Source organism: Tachysurus fulvidraco, chromosome 15 (assembly GCF_022655615.1).
Source record: "Tachysurus fulvidraco isolate hzauxx_2018 chromosome 15, HZAU_PFXX_2.0, whole genome shotgun sequence".
Lineage (NCBI taxonomy): Eukaryota > Metazoa > Chordata > Actinopteri > Siluriformes > Bagridae > Tachysurus > Tachysurus fulvidraco.
In genome coordinates, this window is record NC_062532.1 from 12,744,876 (window position 1) to 12,766,507 (window position 21,632).

General features: G+C 38.6%; 2 protein-coding genes across 3 annotated transcripts in view; both read left to right on the forward strand.

The window, feature by feature from the left end:
• Nucleotides 1–322: 322 nt before the first annotated feature.
• Nucleotides 323–7,535, forward strand: e4f1 (E4F transcription factor 1). Of its 2 annotated transcripts, none has more exons than XM_027141757.2 (14): nucleotides 323–480; nucleotides 1,726–1,835; nucleotides 1,974–2,028; nucleotides 2,162–2,328; nucleotides 2,441–2,561; nucleotides 2,698–2,850; nucleotides 2,978–3,105; nucleotides 3,762–3,983; nucleotides 4,132–4,246; nucleotides 4,409–4,626; nucleotides 4,841–5,039; nucleotides 5,141–5,304; nucleotides 5,913–5,975; nucleotides 6,286–7,535. In XM_027141757.2, exons 1-14 carry the CDS (start codon nucleotides 387–389, stop codon nucleotides 6,592–6,594), a joined length of 2,118 nt encoding a protein of 705 aa, XP_026997558.2. In that variant the 5' UTR covers nucleotides 323–386; the 3' UTR covers nucleotides 6,595–7,535. The 2 variants fall into 2 exon arrangements, with proteins under 2 accessions (XP_026997558.2, XP_026997559.2); XM_027141758.2 differs by having other exon boundaries at nucleotides 2,978–3,075.
• A 2,086-nt stretch (nucleotides 7,536–9,621) lies between these two features.
• LOC113639472 (sodium/myo-inositol cotransporter 2-like) overlaps nucleotides 9,622–21,632 on the forward strand; it is a 38,969-nt gene continuing 26,958 nt past the window's right edge. The window contains exons 1-5 of the mRNA XM_027141326.2: nucleotides 9,622–10,291; nucleotides 11,240–11,281; nucleotides 12,643–12,896; nucleotides 13,031–13,363; nucleotides 13,616–13,770. Of these exons, the coding sequence (XP_026997127.1) occupies nucleotides 10,204–10,291; nucleotides 11,240–11,281; nucleotides 12,643–12,896; nucleotides 13,031–13,363; nucleotides 13,616–13,770 (872 nt within the window). The 5' untranslated portion in view covers nucleotides 9,622–10,203. The remainder of the gene's footprint in view (nucleotides 10,292–11,239; nucleotides 11,282–12,642; nucleotides 12,897–13,030; nucleotides 13,364–13,615; nucleotides 13,771–21,632) is intronic.

Here is a 21,632-nt window from a genome sequence, read left to right on the forward strand (position 1 = left end):
AGCCCAAAACAAATGAATCATTGTGTGATGTGGAGATTGTATTGTGATTCTCCACTCACATGAAGGACTTATTTAATAATAATAATAATAATAATAATAATAATAATAATAAGAAGAAGAAGAAGAAGAAGAAGAAGAAGAAGAAGAAGAATTATATTATTATATTATTATATTGTTATAAATTATTTAATAAGTTAGTACTTCTTGAGTTAAATAAGAAAACTGCAGGTCACATTTCTGCAGTACAAAAATACAATTAACCAAAAAAAACAAACAAAAAAAACTCTGCCTTGTCCCTGCCCTTTTGTTGTTATGACGACGAGGTCGTAAATCCGCCATGTTGTTTCTGCAGCAGCGTTGCGACAGAGACGGAGAGCAAGAACGACATGACTGAAGAAAGTAATAATACGGCAGAATCGCTTATCGGCCAAACGCAGCATGGAAGCATCATCACCATTCAAACCACCCTGGGAGATGAAGGTAGTCAAAAATGACCTGCATTTGATGACTGAAACGTGTATATTTAGATATTTTTACGTTCTTTGTCGTGTCTTGTCTTGCTGTCAGTAAGCTTGCTATGGACCTCGAATACTTTTCTCGCTAGCATGCTAGGGTTAGCTAAGCTAACAGAGTTGCTGTGGTAACGTGCTAATAGCTAGATTGCTAATTTCTTAGACGGCATTCTTACAGATATATATATATATATATACACATACGGGTCACCGTATCATTAGTTGTAACGTGTATGTTGTATGTTTTTTTAAGCATAGGTAATATTTAATTCGTTGACGATATCTAGATGATATTTGGGTGTTATGTTGCTTATGCTAACTGGCTAAGTAGCTTCGGTGCTGCAGTTATGTGAAGTCGAATAAGAGAATAGAATGTTATTTATCAGCGATTTTAACTTCTTTTTCAGTGATTTGAGGAGTTACGTATATTTAATGGCCTGTTTTATTAATAATTACATCTACTTCATACCTACATGTACATTTTGTAGGTTACTGACTAGCCTATCAGGTGCTACGCTGCTAGTCATCCTCTCTTCACCCCAATCAGTAGAACGTAGCCTAGTGGTTAAGGCATTGGATTACTGATCAGAAGGTCATTAGTTCGAATCCCAGGTCCACCAGGCTGCCACTGCTGGGCCCCTGAGCCAGGCCCTTAACCCTCAGTTGTATAATTTAAAATAAAATGTAAGTCACTCTGGATAAGACTGTCTGCTAAATATGCCATAAATATAAAGGTAAATGATTACTGTTTATATCAAATGGTTTATTCACAGCACAATCATATTGGTAGCTTTGGTATAAATGTGTCCGCTTGTTGACATTTCTTACAGCTTTGTGTTACTGCTGTCTTGAGAAACATAAATGTATCATCTATTTTAGAAAAAGTATAAAATAAATGAATGGTGGTGGTTGGGTCATTACCGCATTACAGCGATTTATTTTGCAGAGGATGTAACAAACAAGACTCGCCTGCATTTTGAGTGGTTTATGCACTGCTAACTGGAGACTAGCAGAAACGATCACTAATTATTTAACCATCATTTAATGTTACTGGTTCCCTTTTTTAAAACAATTGATTAGTGGTTGTTTTTGGTTAATGCATTACAAATGAGCTAGTCAGTAAGTATAGATAGTATGTACTTGTATATTCTCACATGCCTCCTTAAACACCGCTAGTTTGGTCTAACATACTGAATCGGCTTGTTTTTGACAGATGAAGATATTCACAAATGTGGGCGATGTGGCGAGGAATTTTCAGCTTTGGAGATCTTCATTCAGCACAAGCTTAGTCGTATCTGTAAGCGTCCTTTACAGGACTCACAGGTAGGTTTAACCCTTGCTTATTCTTCAGTCACTTAATCTTTATTTTCATAAAAACTTGCAGAATGAGTAGAAAAAAGGATTCTGTCGCTTCATAGTCTGGTTCGTGTTGTTCAAAGTTGTGCCTTTACTGTTCCTCAGGTGAAAGATGATCAAGATGAAGAGCTGGCTAATGATGCAGAAAGATCCTCAGTGGGTAAGGCACTAGATGCTCTAAGTCCAGAAAGGAATGGAGTATAGTATTTGAGGCCTTAAATGTGATAGAAATAATTTAATACTTAGTTCAAAATACTTGATTGGTATTAGAGAATTTCTCGTGCTTTTCATAGATGAGGGAGGTGGCAGGTTAACTACCACAAACATAAGGACAGGCCACTTGGGAAAAGACCACGGCGAGTCTGAAGACAGAGACGGTTCAGATCATAATAAAGCTTCTCTCAAGCTGAACGAGGACGGGCGCTATGTCTGTCTCGTGTGCGAGAAGACTTTCAAAACGGTATGATGCATTTAGGCAGAATCATCCATTACTACATTACTAATGTGGGCAAGAATGCAAGCCTTGCCATGATTACTTTGATGGCTTACTTGTTCTCTGTGTCTGTGTGTAGGCAAATATCTTGAGGACACATCTGTCCATCCATACAGACAGGAAGGACTTTAAGTGTGACCTTTGTGACACTGCGTTCCGAACCAAAGGCTCTCTGATTCGCCACAACAGACGGCACACAGGTACACAGAGAATTACTTCTTTATATGGCTTTCACTAATTTCTGTTTTGTATTATTTAAAGTCATTGCAAGATGAATTATTGGAAGACAACTCTGATCTAATGCATTTGATTTTTTATTTATTTTTCCTTCCCTAGATGAGCGGCCTTATCAGTGCAATCAGTGCGGCCTCTCTTTCAGAGAGTCTGGTGCACTGACAAGACACCTGAAGTCGCTGACCCCATGTACAGAGAAGATCCGTTACAGCCAGTGCAAAGAGATCCTCTTCACCAAGGATGGTGTTTGCACAGGTAAAAAACAACTCCTTTTTGTGCTTTTGTGTCCGCTTTTTGTTTTGCATTTGGATATAGGAGGAACAGTATTTGCTCTGGTGCAGTCTGGCTGATTGTTGAGTTGTGGTGTTGTGTTGTACTGTAGAAGTGCAGCAGCAGCAGCCTCCTGTACTCGCTGAGAAAGAGCAGCCGCTACCTGTGGTCAGTGTGGTGCAGACAGTCCAAGATGCTGTTCATATCCAGGTGGTACAAGACCTTGGACAAGTTCATCAGGTTATTTGCTGGAACTTGCTTTAAAATTAATGGGGTTTTTTTTGTTGTTAAAATGAAAGATAAAATGATCTTAAATCCATGCACATACACTTCCTAAAATGTCCTTATGTGGAGGTATACAAATAATGCCAAAGGGTGCTGCTTTTTTATTTATTTATTTATTTATTTTATTTAAGTGAATTTAAGATTTATTCCATACATTTTGTTTCATCCTTTTGACTCGGTTAGTTTTCAGTTATTTAATCAATTACGATCAGTTTTACTTATTGTTAGATCATTTATAAATGACCCCCTAAAGGTCTCACTATTGCACAGTTTCAATAGTTTATATAATTATTATGCTTTTCTTACTTTCATGAAATCTATAATTCATAACTTAACAATACACCCCAAAAAAATTTTTTTTTTCCCCCCCTCCTCATTGGATTAAAAATAAAAACTGCAGAGAGGTTGATTGATTTATCTTAAAGTGACGGTTGTGTATGTTTTCTTATTAACTCACTCCATACACCTCCCACCGGCCCTTTGGTGCATTCTACATACACTCTGTACCATTGTAGGGATGGTACAAGGTGCATATATGATGTGTTTAGGCATAGATGGCTTTATTACACTGTATCCTGTGTAAAAACGGTATGGTGTCCTGTTCTGAACAGGTGGTATCACAGCCTGTAGCTGAAGCTGTTACAGAAGGAGACAGTCTAATCTGCCAAGCCATCATTAACTCGGGCATTGCTCTGGAGACCGAAGCTGCAGAGGCAGCAGAGCAGGCAGAAGCCCAGTCGCCTAAAGAGGTCCTGCAGAATCCTGAGGCTGAGGGCAGAGTCCCAGAGATTCAGGTGACCGAGGAATGTGTGGAGGTGGAGGCAGAGACTCTGGTGAGTGAGAGACATAACAGAGATTCAGACACTGTCCTTTTTCACTAGGAGAAATCGACTGCTCAAAATCTGAGGAGACGGAAACTCTACATTTCCTATAGATTACGGTATCTTTCTGACCACTCTGTTTTTATTCTATGCTTTGAAGGAGACTTCAGAGAAAGAGATGGAAACCTCCATTTCAAAGTCGCACAAATGCTCTCACTGTGATCGGACATTTAGGACAGCGTCACACTTGCGCATCCACGTCAAAGGGCATGCTGGTATGTTTTAACCTTAATGAAAACAGTTCTCGAAACTTTCTGCGATCGCATCGAAATGGCTGTTCATAGGCAGTGTTTGTCATTAAACATTTTATTTAGACTTTGCAAATTATACTGGAATTACTTATCCTTTGTCTGATGGAATTGCTATTTTCTTGGCAGGCTATAAGCCTTTCAAGTGTGTGACCTGTCAGAAGGAGTTCTTGACGGGCTACATGCTGAAGAAGCACATGGAGATGCACGTGACCGAGCGTAGGTACAAGTGTGGCGAGTGCGGCAAGATGTTTAAGGCTATCGGGCATGTACGTGAGCACATGAGGGCACACTCCAATGACCGACCACACCACTGCAACCTCTGCAACAAGAGCTACAAGACCAAGGTGAGTTAGAGTGGAATTACATCTAAAGATTGAGTGCTTAGCAGTAGCCACTGTCTTTATTAATGATATTTAAAGAGTGTTTTAGTGATTAAAGATGACAACAGGTGCTTGTTAACGTTAATATCGGGTTACAGCAATGTTTCACATGCAGGCATAGATTTGGATTAAAAAAAAAATCCAATTCTAAGTAATAACTGGCCCGTTCTCATTTCAGAATGCACTCCAGGTGCATCAGCGCACGCATGGGGAGGACAAACCCTATGCATGTTCACAATGCTCTCGGGCTTTTCGGGAGAAAGGTGCTCTGGTGCGTCACATTCGCCACCACACTGGAGAAAAACCTTTTAAGTGTTCCAAGTGTGGCCGTGGATTTGCAGAGCACGGCACTCTCAATCGCCATATACGATCAAAAGGTAATGTGAAAATGGTTCACACACACACATACACTATTGTATGTATGTATTTGAGTATATACTCCCAAAGCTTAGAAAAAAAGGTGTGTTTGTTGTGTCAGGGGGATGTTCTGCAGTCCAGGAGCCAGAGCCGGAGTCGTCGCTGAGCTCTGAGGAACAGGAGCATATAGACGGTATGGCAGCCACCATCATTGCTGACGATCCCCATGCTGTGCTGGTGGAGTTTTCCTCTGTGGTGGCTGATACTCAGGAGTACATCATAGGAGTGAGTTTACTGCATAATTAAACTTTTTCATATACTTATAAAAGGAGCCATCAGTGGACATTTCACTTGTATAGCTCTCGTCACTTGTTTTTGTACTAAAACCTTCGTGTGCATTTCACTGGTATAATAATGCTGTGATTCAAAAAGTGGCAGTTTGTGACGCTGCATGCTTGGATCACATTTTCTTGTCTGTCCACAAGAGTGTTTTAATAAGCTACAGTCAAGCAGATTAAAGTGCTGTCATCGGTTTTTAACCCTCATTCCCCTCACATTGTGGGTTTATTTTTTTGATTGTTTTAGGGATAGTTATAAGGACATCCCTAAAAGTGGCCGCAACATCTTTTGTCTTTTAAACAAACCTCTCCATTTTTTTTACAGCTGCATACCATCAACTCCATATTTATGTTTATATTTAAAGAGCCTAGGGGTTGTCGAATATGTTAGTTATCCCCGAACTTCATGTTAACGAAGGAGAAAGTTTCACGTTGGAGAAATAATTTCAAGTGTAGTGCCACTTTTAATAAACCATTTAAAATACTATATTTTGGCTTATATGGTTTACCTTGCTGAAAAGACTGAACAGCTGTCTGATTACTGTTTATGTACAGACGTCAGCTGAGGAGACGGCCCAAGCAGAGGAGGTGTCTGTTGCTCATGATGATCATAACCAAGTAAGAATACTTTCTTGTCAATCAATTCTTGTCAGTAAATTGTTTTATGCCATAATTTATCGATATTACGTTCAAATCTCAGTAGCAGGCTGGGGAACTTTCAGTTGAAGTCTATGAAGGTTTTTGGTTATCCAAATTGTTTTAAATGTGTATATCGATTCTATTCACCCAATGCACTTTCATTATTCTTACTATTATTAGTAGTAGTATCTTTACAGACCATTTAATCAGTAGGGAAATGATATATTTGCGAACTATTATTACATAATTTTTTTTAAATAGTTTTTCTTGGATTTTATTTTTTTTGCAGTTGGACAGTCAAATCATGAAGGTGGTGCAGCAGGTTGTAAATCAGGCACACGGTGGACAGCAGATCATTGTGCGTAATGTGGAAGAAAACGAGAAACCTGGTGTTTTTGACACCGGCGACACGATCACCATTGCTACGCCGGAGAGCCTCACCGAGCAGATGGCCATAACTCTCGCCAGCGCCATCAGCAACGGCGCCCTCCTGAACACCACATCCTCCACCGAAGGCTCTACAGCAATGGAGCAGGACGAGCATTATGTCATCGCGTCCTCCGATGAGATGGAGATTCAGACCGTTGTAGTAGTCTGACAGAGTAACAGTACATCTCATAAAACTGGCTAATCTTAAGCAAAGGACCTTCTGACTGTTACCCAAAACCTGTAGCAGTTTCTCCTCTCTTATGCCTTATATTGATTGATTATTTTCAATTGTTTGCACTTAACAAAAGGAGGCTAATGAACCTGTTTTGGTTTTTTGACTTGCATATAATGATATAATGCATAAGACACTAGATTATTTGGTTGAACTTATTGTGTCTTATCTGCAGTTATACCAAATTATCCTGTCTCCTCCCTAAAAACAGTTACATCGCATGGTTTTTGTATTATAAAGTATGTTGTTTTCTGTGTATATTTTATTTATTCGAGATGGAAGCAGTGAATGTTATCGGCTGGGGCATGGCTTTAACGTTGGTGTTGGATGTTCTTGCTTCTCTCAATGAAGCCATGCTTCTTACTCACTCCATTGTTCTTCCAGTTTGCTGTTTTTTTCTCTCCAATACACACTGCCAAGTTCTCAAACTATGTATTTTGTTGTTTTTGTGTGTTTGAAGTGTATGGTGTGAGATTGATGGATATGTTCTGCTGTCTCTGAGCTGTCAATCCTGCAAACTTCATGTACAAGAGAGTCTATGAGTTATGAGACGGGATTTGATCCTTTTTTGTATCTGACCTCTCACAACTGGGCTTTCAGCAAGACATGGGTGGTGAGTAAGGAGAATCACTGGCCAGGCAGATCTGGGCCATGCCAGACATTTCTCACCCTGCCCTTGGTTACCCAACTCGCCCACCCCCCACCAATACTCCCCTCTACTCTTCCCTCCTGTCAGGTTATTACTATATGAGCTGTTGCCAAGGATTTGATGGATCGTTTTTATTACCCCTTCAGGGTCCTCACATATGCTGTCTATAGTATGATGCTATTATTATTTTTTAACTATTAAAGTGCCCAGAGGCTGGCGACTTGTGAAATGTGGCAATGAGTTATGTTCATTAAAAATGCATATATTACAAAACTACAAAAATTAGGTAAACATATTCCTAAATAAAGAGATGGCAGAGGTAGTTTGTTGATTGTGATTCTAACACATCATTGCCCTTGTATGTTCTCTCTGTAAGTTTGGATGTGCTGAGGCTTCTGAAAGGTGTTTTGAAGCAAGCAAGCAAAAAAAAAAAAAAGTCCACTGAGTTCAGCTGGTGTTCACATTAAACTTCAGAGTAGAGAAAATGCGATCTCTATGGCCAGTTCCTGAATGTTGAACTGCCAGGATTATCTCTCACAATACTGTACAAATTTCACAATATTTCATGTGTAAAATAAATTTAAAAAGTGTTGGTTTTATGGCAGAACTGTCTTGTTTAGAGAGGAAATGCCAAACTATTTTAGATCGCCACTCAGTTCCCTGCATTTCTCTATCAAATGTCCACTGCCCACTGGGTGCTTAACATGTTTTCACTGATATATAAAGCCATTCAGCTGCATATATATAACTATAATGAAACCTCTGCTCATGGATTGTCACAAGGCAGTATAACACATGGAGGAAAGTGCTATTCACGACAGATGCCCAGAATTAGCTGGTGTCAATGTGATTGACAGGGCAGAGAGGGTATCGAGTCTTTTGGATACCCAGCCATGTGATGTGATGGCTGTGATGATGTTGGGAGACATCGGTTTTACAAGGTGGGAGATTTTCTGTTAGTCCACTTGGGAGTTATAAATAACCCTTTTTCTATACCTGTGATAAGCAGAAAGGCATCTCGGTATGGCAAAAACCTTGAGGCAGATGATCTATCATTGCAGATACCATACTGCTTTCCACTCTGGTCAGCTTAGAAAAGGAACCCGAGGCAACGATAGGCACAGGCTCCAGAAACTGGAAAAATTTCAAGAAACATTAACAAGGTGAATTAATGACTTCATGTGAGTGTGTGTTTTGTCTTGCAACAATGATGAAACCTTCCAAGAAGCAAACAGTACAGTACACATCTTAATGGGCAAAGAAGCCTTCCCTGCACATTGCTTGTCTTGGTGTAACAAAAGGGACTATGTTATATATGAGGGTGTGTTAAATGGAAACTTTAAAAATGTGACAAAAATTAGAATAGAATGTTTTGGTTCCTGAGGAATAAAGGAATCCAGACACTTAAGTGCAGGAATATGTGATTATAATGCACTATATTTGATCATATGCTGCATTATATTTACATTTGCAGCATTTGGTAGATGTACTTAGTGTATTTTATTATATACATTTCGGTATAGAAAGAAGACTGAAGACTATGAGGCTAAGATGAAAGTAGCTAGCTATGTATAAACCCATCTACATATCTACAGTATGTGTTAATGACATAACTAACCTGAACCCGACAGTGTGTGCCAGATGGTTGGTACTTGACACCGCAAATCAGTGATCTTGGGTTTATTGTAAACCCAAGTGAAATCTTAATCAGTCTAAGTCTCAATTTTTCCTAAGCAAAGGAAACAGACATATTATTGCTACAAATGATTGTTCTTTGCTACTGTACAACCCTTTTAAAGAACATATTATAGAGTAGATTTTTTTAATATATTTATTAATTCATTCATTTTCTACCGCTTATCCAAACTTCTCAGGTCACGGGGAGCCTGTGCCAGGCGTCTTTGGGCATCAAGGCAGGATGCGGACTGCCAACCCATCGCTGGGCACGCACGCACGCACGCACGCACACACGCACACACCGGACAATTTTCCAGAGATGCCAATCAACCTACAATGCATGCCTTTGGACCGGAGGAGGAAACCGGAGTACCCGGAGGAAACCCCCCGAGGCACGGGGAGAACATGCAAACTCCACACACACGAGGCGGGAATCGAACCCCCAACCCTGGAGATGTGAGGCAAACATGCTAACCACTAAGCCACCTTGCCCCCCTTATTTATATATAGTTTTATCAATTATGAGTGGCATGTGACACAGTTACAATAGAAGGCCAAACAATTAGAAATGCTTTTAGTGTGTGGATAAAAATAGGGGTTTGTGCATCACTGGCCTTAGCATGTTATCAGAAACATGGGTAGCAGTTATACTGCTTATAAACATGAAATGTGCTTAATGTTAACTGAGGGCATGCTTGATCATGACCTAGGAACAGATCTTTCCCCTCTTGCTGTCTCACTTTGTCTATCCATTGAATGCTGTCCTTCACCAGAAGTACCAGCTTTTTTTCTGGGTCAGTCCTTAGCCCTCTGAGAGGACCAGAGCCACAAGAAGTAGAAAGAGAGAGAGAGAGAGGAGGGGTTGGGAGGTATTTATAGAAAAATAGGGCTTCGCAGTACCTTTTTCCTCGCAAAAGAGTCATTACAGGACCCAGCTAGCATGTCCCAGATTTCTGATCAGTGCTCTGCATGAGGGCCAGAGCTAGACAAACTTAGTAGAGGATGCACAGCCCTGCTTGGAAAGACCGTGTCTATGTTCTCCTACGCACTCCGTTCTTCACCACAGATTATCCTGGGCTTAAGATGCAAATTTGGTGGAGCTTTGATAGATTTTGTAAATGGTTTTAAGTGTTTGGCAGTTGACTGAGCTGACTTCCTTCTGGCCCTTGGGTTTCCCACACTAACTCTGATACAAACCCCAAAATAACACACCTGCAACCATGATGAGAAGATTTCTGAAGAGCCAGAAGGGCCGCTTTTCACTCCGCCAAAGCCGTTCAGGTTCCCGCAGCGCCTCCAAGGACTTCTGTAAGTTTGTCTTTTATTTATTTTACTCTGTTTCTTATGTAGGCTCACTGCTAAGAGGCAGTACATGTCACAAGGGATTGAGTTTTCTGTGCTGATATGTTGGTTGCAGCTAAACTGGGCTGTGTATGGGAGCGATTATTTGTGGTTGTAATGAACACTGAAATTGAAACCCCTTGTAGAAGTGTATTGTGTGACCTAATTGCTTATTCTTCATCTTAATGCTGATTCCTTTCTGCAGTCGACTGTAATTGTCTGATTATTTTTTCTTATTTGTGCTGTTATTTATTTTAGTGAATGCCTTATTGCAGCAAGTTATATTTAGTTGTATCATCCAGGAAAATGCCCACAATTTGTATACTAGTCTGCACTGGGCTTGGGAATAAGTATGTTATTCATATTTTAAAGTAAAGATCATTTTTATGGAGTTGTTATCCAGTGTCTGTATCTGGAATATTATATGCTAATGTATACACAATCAACACATCCAGAAAAGTATTTATATAGGTTAGATATATATTTAAAATATTCCCAGCTATAAACTGTTGTGAACTTTTGCTCTATATACAGTGAAGTTTCATTCATAATTCACACAAGCTGTAATGTTTTACTTTAAGAAGGTACTGTTCTTAATACACACAAATAGCATATAAAAATGATTTGGGCGGGTTTCAGTGTAATTCTCTGTCAGAGACTGACTGCAGTACAAGAATGAGGGCAAGAGCTCTACTGGGGGCTTTAGAGATACAGACAAAAAAAAAAGCTGTGTGTGTTTAATGATATTATGCAAATTATGCTGTGAATGAATAAACACTAAACACTATTTTATAACTGACCAAATTAAGGGTGGATTATTGTATTTGAAGCCCTGATAGGACTTTTAGCTTTGTATTGATTGATTTGAATGCTTGTGTCTTTTTGTTATATGACATTTGCTGTTTCTCTTCACAGACCCAAATCCTCAAGTGCTCAGGGACTTCCCCTTAAACATCGGTATATGAACCTTGCTCCATTCACATAGAGATTTCTACATACATATTCATCATTTGTCACTTTGCAATTAGACTCCCACTGACCAGATTTAGAACACCATCTTTGTAAAAAGCTGTTATCAGTAGACCTATTAACTATATGAAATATTGTAATGCATTGTTGTCTAGATATTTGCTTAATTTCATATATACAGTATACTAAAGCACTTGTCTGTTACAGTGTTAACATTGACAGTTCAAAATCACTATTTACTAGTCACTAACTTTGAAGGCTAAGTAGGGCAGTAGGGCTCAGTGCTGGCTTTGAGACATTTTCTCTATTGACTTAGACTTTTCTCTCATTTTATTGGCATTTGTGCTTGGAAACAGGTCTCGGTAAATATAGTCTTGTCTGATTTGTCCTTTTTTTTTTTTAAATATACGCAAAGTTTGAAAAAAAGGTTAGATTTCTCCCTGAAGATTTAATGCTCTTTTTATTGCTCTTTATTTATTTTTGCTTTAGTTTGCACTAAATCTTGACTTGGTCTTGATCCTCATAAGACTTGTCTTTTTCTTGCTCTCAGTTAGTCTCACATGGCTACTTCCAAGATTTTTGCAAAACTGAAAACATGTTTGTTTATGCTTCTCAGCAAAAGTGATGCTATAAGTACAGTTAGTGTTTGAAAACCATTAAACTCTAGAATTAACCATGAAATACACTTACAAATTAACATATCTTCCTTGATTTCAGGTTTTAGTAATATAACAGTCATATGATTGCCAGAAGTCACTAACAGAGTAAAATAGTGCCACCTAATGTAACACTAATCTTAATGTATCAAGCTTATGTAACCTGCTAGCTTTGTTATTTGGCAAGCAAGCTAGGCTAATCAGCACACTCTTTAATACAAGACCTAGTTAATAAACCTAGTTTTGCTTTTTATCTAGGTAGAAAAATTAGTGAGTAAAGGAGGAGTACATGTGCCACAGTGCAATAGAAATACAGATCATGACACCGAAGGCGATTCCAAATGCCTAAGAAGTCCTTATTATAATGTAATGCATATTTAAAGAATAATATTAGGACAAAGAGTAAGCTGTATTAAAACAGAATACTGAATAGGAGCTTGGAAAACTAGTAGTAAACTAGTAGACAGTAGTAAACTATGCTTTCTTTGTCACTGGGGTTGAACCTTTAGTGTGTATTTATTACATATCAAAGTTTCCTGTAAAACTTTAAAATTATAGTACAAAATGATTGGTACATTTCTACATTGCATGCACATTTTCAGATAAAAGATTTTCTCATTTTTCTGAAATTGCATGAAAATTAGAAAAAGTTTAATGACAAACCTATGTGTTAATATTACCCTTCCCCAACAGAAATGGCCCTTCCAGCAAACAACCAGGGCTGGCCTGAGGACTTTGGATTCAATCTAGGTGGAGATGGACCTAGCTACATCCTCTCTGTGGTGGAGGGCAGCAGTGCTTATATGGCAGGTCTGCAGCCTGGTGACCAGGTGTTAGAAATTGATGGCCAGAACGTCGCCTCTCTCAGCACTAAAGCCCTCATTGCCTTGGCCCAAACCCTCAAAACTGTACCTCCAAGCATTGGGGTCGTGTCCCGCATCGAACAGGTCACTAACGTTATTAGAATTGTGCATTGTTTTATGATTATTGCAGTGTGATTTCACTAAAAAGTATCAAACATAATCTGTAGATGTAGCTGAAGGATTCCATGGACATTACTTTTCATTGTGTTACTTCACAGTTGGACATCACTCCAGGGCCTGACGGTCGTTTTGGCTTCACTATTGTTGGAGATTGCCCCTTGTTGGTGGAGGACTGCATGCTTAACTCTCCAGCAGGCCGCAGTGGGTTACGGGCAGGGGACTATGTGATGGAGGTGAATGGAATTCCAGTGAAGCACCATGAAATGGCGGCAGCCATGATTAAGGCATCTCAGGGGCGGACATTGCGCCTTGGCGTGCTCAGAATGAACCGTTGGCAAAAACGCACCAGCAGCAGTATGAAAGAGACGTACCAGAGTGGAGATATAGTTCGTCAGGACCGCAAACACAAAGCACTGGAGTTTAACAAGAAGGTCAGTACTACTTCCCTCCATTATATGCTAGGACAGGACTTGTGGTGGTGACTTGCAATATTTAACTTACAATATTTAACTTGCAACTCATCAAAGAGATGATTTTGTCTCTAATTTATGAAATTTCCCCTTTTTCAAATCAAGTTCTTTGGTTTTAGGATGAACGCTAAACATTTTTTTGCATGAAGAAACTAAAGTAATGCTTACTGGCACTCTTGCCAATGATATCCTTTATGTCTCCTCGGTTATCAGGTTGAGGAGATTTTAGGTGACGAGCCAGTGGTGAAGGAGAGGCTTTTTGACCTGTTGAAGCAATACGCTTCAGAGAGGGATGTGGAGCAGCTGGCATCCACACTGCCTGAGATACTGATCACTGAGGAACATCAACAGCTGATTGACAACATCAGGTACTAGATGGGTTATAGATGAGGTTATAGATGGATTCTTTGTCAGCAAACTGGACAAATGTGTCACTTTGTATTAGTTCAGATAAATAGTATATGAGGCATCTCTGCTTTTTGTCTTTTATATTTGACTAATAATGATTTTTTTTTTGCTGATTTTATGTTGAGTTACAGATCAATACATACTGGTGTAAATGAAAGCGTACAGAAGAGAGATGATTTATCAATGACGGGGTTATATAGCACTTTACCCCTTCCCTTTTTCTAGCTCCGAATATAGTATAGCTCTAAACTCTCTCTCTCTCTCTCTCTCTCTCTCTCTCTCTCTCTTTCTCACTCTCTCTGTCTCTTTCTCTCTCTCTCTCTCTGTCTCTTTCTCTCTCTCTCTCTTTCTCACTCTCTCTTTCTCTCTCTCTCTCTCTTTCTCACTCTCTCGTGCTCTTTCTCTCTCTCTCTGTCTCTTTCTCTCTCTCTCTCTCTCTCTTTCTCACTCTCTCTTTCTCTCTCTCTCGTGCTCTTTCTCTCTCTCTCTGTCTCTTTCTCTCTCTCTTTCTCTCTCTCTCTCTTTCTCACTCTCTCTTTCTCTCTCTCTCTCTCTCTCTCTCTCTCTCTCTTTCTCACTCTCTCGCTCTCTTTCTCTCTCTCTCTGTCTCTTTCTCTCTCTCTCTCTCTTTCTCACTCGCTCTCTCTCTCTCTCTCTCTCTCTCTCTTTCTCACTCTCTCGCTCTCTCTCTCTCTCACTCTCACTCTCTCTCTTGCTCTCTCTTTTTCACTATTTCTCTCTCTCTCTCAATTTCCTTTCAAAAAAAGGAAATAGAGACGCATTCTCACATGTCTCCAAATGTCTTCAAATATATAGTAATAAAAGACAAATATCCTTAAAAATCCACAAAATGCCATTTTGTAAATGAACAAAGCAATTGCCTTATATGTGGTGACAGAAGCTGTTGACAGCTTTGTCGTAATCAGGCCAATGTCTATAAATATTGTAGGGAATTAAGTACCCTGCCAAGTCCAATGGCACCAGCGTCAGAAAGATTTAATGAAATAGAAGCTTGATACGCTCGCATCTTACGTTCAGGGACTACGATTTAGATTTGCAGAATCTGGGAGTTTCAACAAACGAGCATATCAGACAAGGTTTGTTTTTTGGCACTGATATCTAATGTCTTGTCTAGTATTTACTGTTGAATTTAGGATGAATCTAATATAAATGATCCACAGTTAAGTAAGGGGGGAAAATAATAGTGTGCTATTACATGAAAATAATGCATGCCTGGGTGTTGAGTTACTGTTTTATTTCCCTTATACCACTGCAATTTCCCAGCATTAATGTTCCAGCAGTTTCCAAATTTATTTTCCAGTATTTTCCAAAATTTAGACTCTTTAACAAATGTTGAATGAAATACCTCCTTACAGAAAGCTTAATTTACTTAATTTACTTGCAACACGGCTAGCCTTATTTTGTATGTTAATCATATTAATCTGACCAATCATTTCATTGAGAGACGGTATACGTCTTCAAATATATACGTCTTCAAATCAAATACTCATTCAGTATAACCAATTGGTAAGAAATAAAACAATGGATCTCCCAAATCTATTATATTGTGACATTTTATATTCTGGGCAGTCCAGTTTCTGAGTCTTCATGGACTAATTGGACAGATATGGCTTTAGCCAAATGAATAGAACAGTTATGCTCACATTGTGTCTATTAAATGGACTAACTAAATTATTATGGGCTGGAGTGTCTGTTTCTGACAAAAGGAGAGCCACTAAGCCTGCTAATTGGGAGGAAATCATTTTGTAGGGAAAAGCATCCTTTAAGCATCCCCTTCTCATTTTTCATTGTTTCTTGGGTTAGTGGAGTTAAGTATCCCTTATGGGAAAAGACTCGATAACAGAAACATGCTGACATTAGGAAACAAAAGAGAGGAGATTTTTTTCAATGGAAATACATTTGGCTTTCATTTGAATGTTTTTGTAAAGAATGTGAAAGCCCTCAGGAAATAGGCATGTCATTTCTTAAGAATGAAATCCAGAAATCCAAATCAAGCTATTTACTATAACGACCTTTCCTACAATCTTTGCTTTCTATTTCATTAACCTGCATTCTCTCAACTCTACTGTCTCAGTATTTCAAAATCTTTAAATTTTTACAAATTTTTAAATGTCCATTCTACTCTGTATTTGTCAATCGACTTTCCATTATCTCTCCAAAATTCTACAGAAATGCATAGTTTAATATCACACATTCCCCTCCCCTCCTCTTTATCCAGCACTGAGCTCATATTGGCATTTTTTTCTTCTCCCAAATGTTGCTACTGGCAGCCTTTGGAAGTGTGATATTCCAGCCAATTTGCTCACTGGCTCTGTGTAGCCGTACTGTAAGGTGGATGGGGTGATGGAGTAACTTGAGGCAATATTTGATGCTTTGTGCACTGAAGCAGCAGTCGTGAAGTTCCTGTGAGTGGTGTGGGGCTACGAGTGAGTGATGGATTGCTGTAGGTGAGTGATGCTGGACATTCCTGAGTGTTCCTGTTTGTCTCTCTGTGCTCTGCTGCTGCGTGGTGTAATTTATGGAAAGCGATGCCTCATTGTGGTGTCTGTTTTGTGACATGAGTCAAGACATAGTAATTTGGAGTCATCTTAACGTGAGTATTTCCAATATTGTTGTCTCAATCTTTAAAAAAAAATCGTTAAAAATATACCATCTGGAGTTTAAGGAGTGGCGTTTATGTGGTTATTATTAAGCCAGTTTTTCTGTTACTTTACAATACAAGGACATAAGTAAGTAATAGCTCAAAGTAATGCACAACCGTGCATAGTCAGAATTATAATCAGACTCATTTAAAGCATCTTAGAATAGTCAAGATATGCTGTATTGCACATTACAGACAGTGCTACAGCTGGAAGTAATTTTTTTATTCATAAAGCAACTGATTCCATGGTTATATTTTAAATATCTACATATTTAGCTATTCCAGCTCAGGCATGTATTATATGCTGTAATTACACAGGAGTGCAATTAATACAGCTTTATGGGAATGCAAGCGTTGGGACAATATACAACAATGCCTATTACTATCATTAAAAGGATTTCCATATAAAATTCTGTATGGTTGAGTAACTAAATAATTGATGCCAAGAAAGGAATAAAGAAAGGGAAGGTGAAAGATGACTATGACCATGACTATGTTGTTTTATGTGTCTAAGGACAGACAGAACAAAACCTCATTGAAGACTGTTCATGCTTTTGTGAATAACACACATACTACACAATCTTTCACTGCAGAACAAGGCTTTCTGATGGGTAATTTTAGCTACGGCAGTGAATACGTAAAGCAACCTTGTCAGTTATTTATATAGAGTTTTTTATCTCTTGCTGTGTGGTGAACCACGGCAGGACAGCAATGACAGTTTCAGCTGATGTCATTTGATTTACTGTAAATCAGTAAATCAAATGACTGTAAAGATTTACTCAGGTTTGTCCTTCCTCCAAGTGGAAATTATTCATTTGGAACATTTACTTTCTTTTCTTGAAAGATTTCATGAACTGCTTTTCTATGTGCTGTATAGATATAACAGTGAAAATGATGAACTCAAATTTGGAACGAGTGACACCTCCAGTTATTCTCATTTAAATGGTCCTGGAGGAGTGAGCTAATGGGGTAATGCCTGTGGGCTGCCTGGCTCAATTCCATTGCTCTCTCTCTCTCTCTCTCTCTCTCTCTCTCTCTCTCTCTCTCTCTCTCTCTCTCTCTCTCTCTCTCTCTCTCTCTCTCTCTCTCTCTATCTCTTCTCTCTCTCTCTCTCTTTCTCTAGGTCAAATAGCTGCTGATTAGGTACACTGTCATGGGAATTTGAGGCATCCTAAACGCTGCAGGATTTGGCAGACTGTACTAACAGGGTGATGTGAGTGTTAGCCTGGGGTGGAAATTAGAGATCAATCAGGCCTGTTTATTCATTAATAAAACATTGTCTATCATTAAGGCCTTAGATGTATAAAGGAGACATTAATGACAATAAGGACAATATGGCAATATAATGTCAAAGAGGTTGTTTGGAAACTTTAAGAAGTGGATCATCCTTTGAAGCTGTGTGGACTCTTCAGCCTCTACAAAAAATAAGCTACTGTAGGAAGTAGAGCACCATGTTCCAAATACCTAGATTGCTGCTCCTTTGGTGTTCATTTTTCAGGCATAAATGTTTGTTTCATTACCTTGTATGATAACCTCTATTTAAAAAACTTTTAATTAAGCGAATAATACAAAAATCACAAAATATTGACATTTGGCAGATTCTTTATCCAGAGGGACTTACAATGTCTAATGTATGAGCAGTTGAGGGTTTAGGGCCTTGCTCACAAGGCCCAGCAGTGGCCACTTGGTGCTTCTCGGATTTGAAACCCAAAGCACAAAAGCAAATTGGAAAAAAATAGCATTACATCAAAATTGAAAGAGTGGGTGCTTAATGAATATCACACGCTCGATGATTAGCGGTGACTCATGACTATGACAGTGAACAACGGGTATAGTTTTATAGTTAGCCTAGAGAAAATGGTTTAACTGTATACAAAAGTAATTATTGCAAGGAGCAGCTCTTCTTTGGAATAACTCTTCATTTAGGCAAGATGTAAGCATTTGCATTATAATATTAATGTACTAATTTGACAGTATATATAAAAAAGTACAAAAAGTAGCATGAGCAGTTTTATGTACGCTTGTGTTTCATCTTACTTTACTCTACAATTTCAATAGTTTTCCTGTTATGTTTTTGATCTATTAATATGTTTTGCACCCTTTAGCTTCTGTACCCTTTTCTTGATGGATGTTTAAATTTATCATTGCATTACATTGTTTGTCTAGGTTATTCCATGTTGGGCTGTTTATGTGAAAAAAAAAATATATATATATATATATATATATATATATATATATATATATATATATATATATATATATATATATATATGGTCAATGATCAGAACTCCATCAGATCAATCTGTTTTCCCATTAAAAATCTGCCCAGCTGTGTGATTTTATGTCCCTGCAAATCTGTACAGCTTTCCCTCCAGGTGGCCGCTATTTTTAAGCAGCCTACTTCCTTGAATAAATGCTTTTTGGTTCATGACGCACTACAAGTTTGCTCAAAATTCACATGGCAGCCTATAGAAGCTGAAGTTTCTTTCAAAGGGTCTATAGGCAGGATGGGGAGTTTTACCTTCATCTTACAAAGAAGGCTTGGTAGTGTTTCAGGAGCATGGACTGTGTTTTCACTGGGTATCACTAATTTAACTGAGGTTGTGCAAGCCATTGAACTGATACCTGCTGTGCTGATTTCATTTTCTCTGGTGCTTGGATGACTTCTAGCAGGACATTTGATATGCTGATGTTTTCATAGATGGCTATCCATACTTTTGTAAGCTTGCTTTTTTCCCCTTCTTTTGTCGGAGATTCCACGTGATGACCTGCCTGCGAAATTCTGTAGGGAGTTCCTTGCACTCCTCTCGCGTTTTTTCTCCCTCCTCGCCTGCGTCTCTCCTCCTTTCCTTTTTCTCACTCCAACTTCTAGGCAGTCGCAAACACACCTCACTGCTTGGTCATTGGTGGGTGGCAATTGATCTGAGATCGAGGGCAAAGACCTGCAACAAGACCTGATTTCCCAATGGCACATAATTTGGAGACTCTGGACACCTAAATATGGGGGACAGATGGAAAGTTGACGTGACCTCTGATGTACTTTGAAGCTTCAGTAACTGTATAGTTGATGGTTTTCAACATGCTGGTTAATACACCTGCACTAAGACAGACATGCTTGGACTTTAGAGATCTGCTCTATCCGGCTCAGGGATTGATGATTTATGGGAAACCTACACTGATAGTCTTCTGGGTTGGTGTTGAGTGATGAGCTGAGAAGCATGGGGCGGGACAGGAGTTTCTCCAAGCACTTTCGGTAAGAGAAATCTGTTGGAATAAGAGTTAAGTGCGTCTTTTGTTCTTTTTTTGTCTGCCGTTCTGATGTTGTGATGCAGTTGTGATATATGTTTAATTTATTTGGGCATAGATTGCAATAACACTTGTCATAATATTTGCCCTTATTTCTATTCTGTACACTACATTTCTGCCAGTATTTCTTTGTGTTTTCTCTTCTTTTCTCTTGTATTTACTGTAAAGAGATGCAATGCTATTCTTACCCTCCAGTAAATAAGGTTATATTTTAGGTTTAAGATAGGAATAAGTGTGCACTCTGTAGCCATTGTATGTTAGCCGTGATTGAGATTTTAGCTTGATAAGTTGCTCATCTCAGTTGTCATTCACTGCTTTAAGTAGTGTGTCCTTGATCTGCAAACCCCACTTCTTGTTTAATTTTAGCCCTCCTGTGACCTCCTTCTAATTGAGGGCATTTCAGTGTAAATGAAAGTTAAACAAGAATAATCTGGGCTCGGCTCTGCTCAAGAGCGAGTTGGGAAGTGTGAATACAATATCGAGACATGCATTCAGATGTTTAATAGATATTTTGTATTTGCCTGGAGTTGTACAATTTTTTCCACTTCTAAATTCACTAGCAATATATCAAATGCACAAAAACTAGCCGTTTTACTGCCTCAGCTCCTGGAATGTCTCACATGGCATTTTGGCACAAGGTTGTCTCCAGCACAAGTGCAGGTGGTTTGTTCTGGCCCAGATATGCTGCTCTAACTCTGCTCAGAATGAGGGCTCATAGCGCTTTGGAAAAAGGCCAAGCAAAGAAATAGTGGAAAGCAAAGTAGAAAGAAGTGTGGAAATCATTGTTAGATCGATGGGACTAAATGATGAATGCAAATGTATTAGTTTGTCTAGGTTCTACCAATCTTGTGATCACATAAAGAAGAATTCAAATCAAGCAAACTCTGGGATATAACTCAGATTCGGGCCAAGACATGCATTTAGCCACAGCCACATTCAATTCACCTGTGTCAAACTTGAGCATAGTGATCATAGTAATTACACTTCATAGTTATTACACTTTGACAATTAATCTTCACTGGTAATAGTTTTTTTTTTTTAAAAGACTCTTGTGCTTGCACTTTTGCCAATTCAAGTATTTATCTGCTTAAAAAAGCACAAAATACACCACAAGTTGCATCAGAAAGTTTAAGGAAAAGGTGGCAAAAATCCTTAGCCACAACAATCACAAAAAGATATTTTTCTGATCCAGAAATGTGGAGGTACCGATATATTAAAGCCACACACAGACAGAAACACACACCCAGAGCCCACTATTCCTACCTTGATGTTACTGAATGTTTCACAATCAATGTTTTTGAAATCTAGCCTCTGTGTAAGGTGTAGAAAACAATATATGTATAGATATCGCATGATTCCTGGGTATCATTTATACCAGATAATTAACATAATATGAGTTATCTATCTAACTATCTATCTATCTATCTATCTATCTATCTATCTATCTATCTATCTATCTATCTATCTATCTATCTATCTATCTATCTATCTATCTATCTATCTATCTATCTATCTATCTATCTGCCTGTCTGTCTGTCTATCTATCTATCTACACTCACACACAGACACGTGTGTGTAATACAATATGATATATTGATATATATCGATATACACATCAAATATATATCATTGATATACACATCAAACTTCCTTGCTGCTGCTGACTGATTTTCAGTTTAGTTTTAAACATCATTGTGCCAGATGTAGATTATTACATATACTTTAGGTGTTTAATCATTTTTCTTCCTGCAGATGGCAGTGAGTTACATTGCTTTTCCTAGAATTTCACCATTTGTCCTGGTAGTGAATGACTAACATGGCAGCAGAATTGCAGCAATGCAGAAACACAAAACC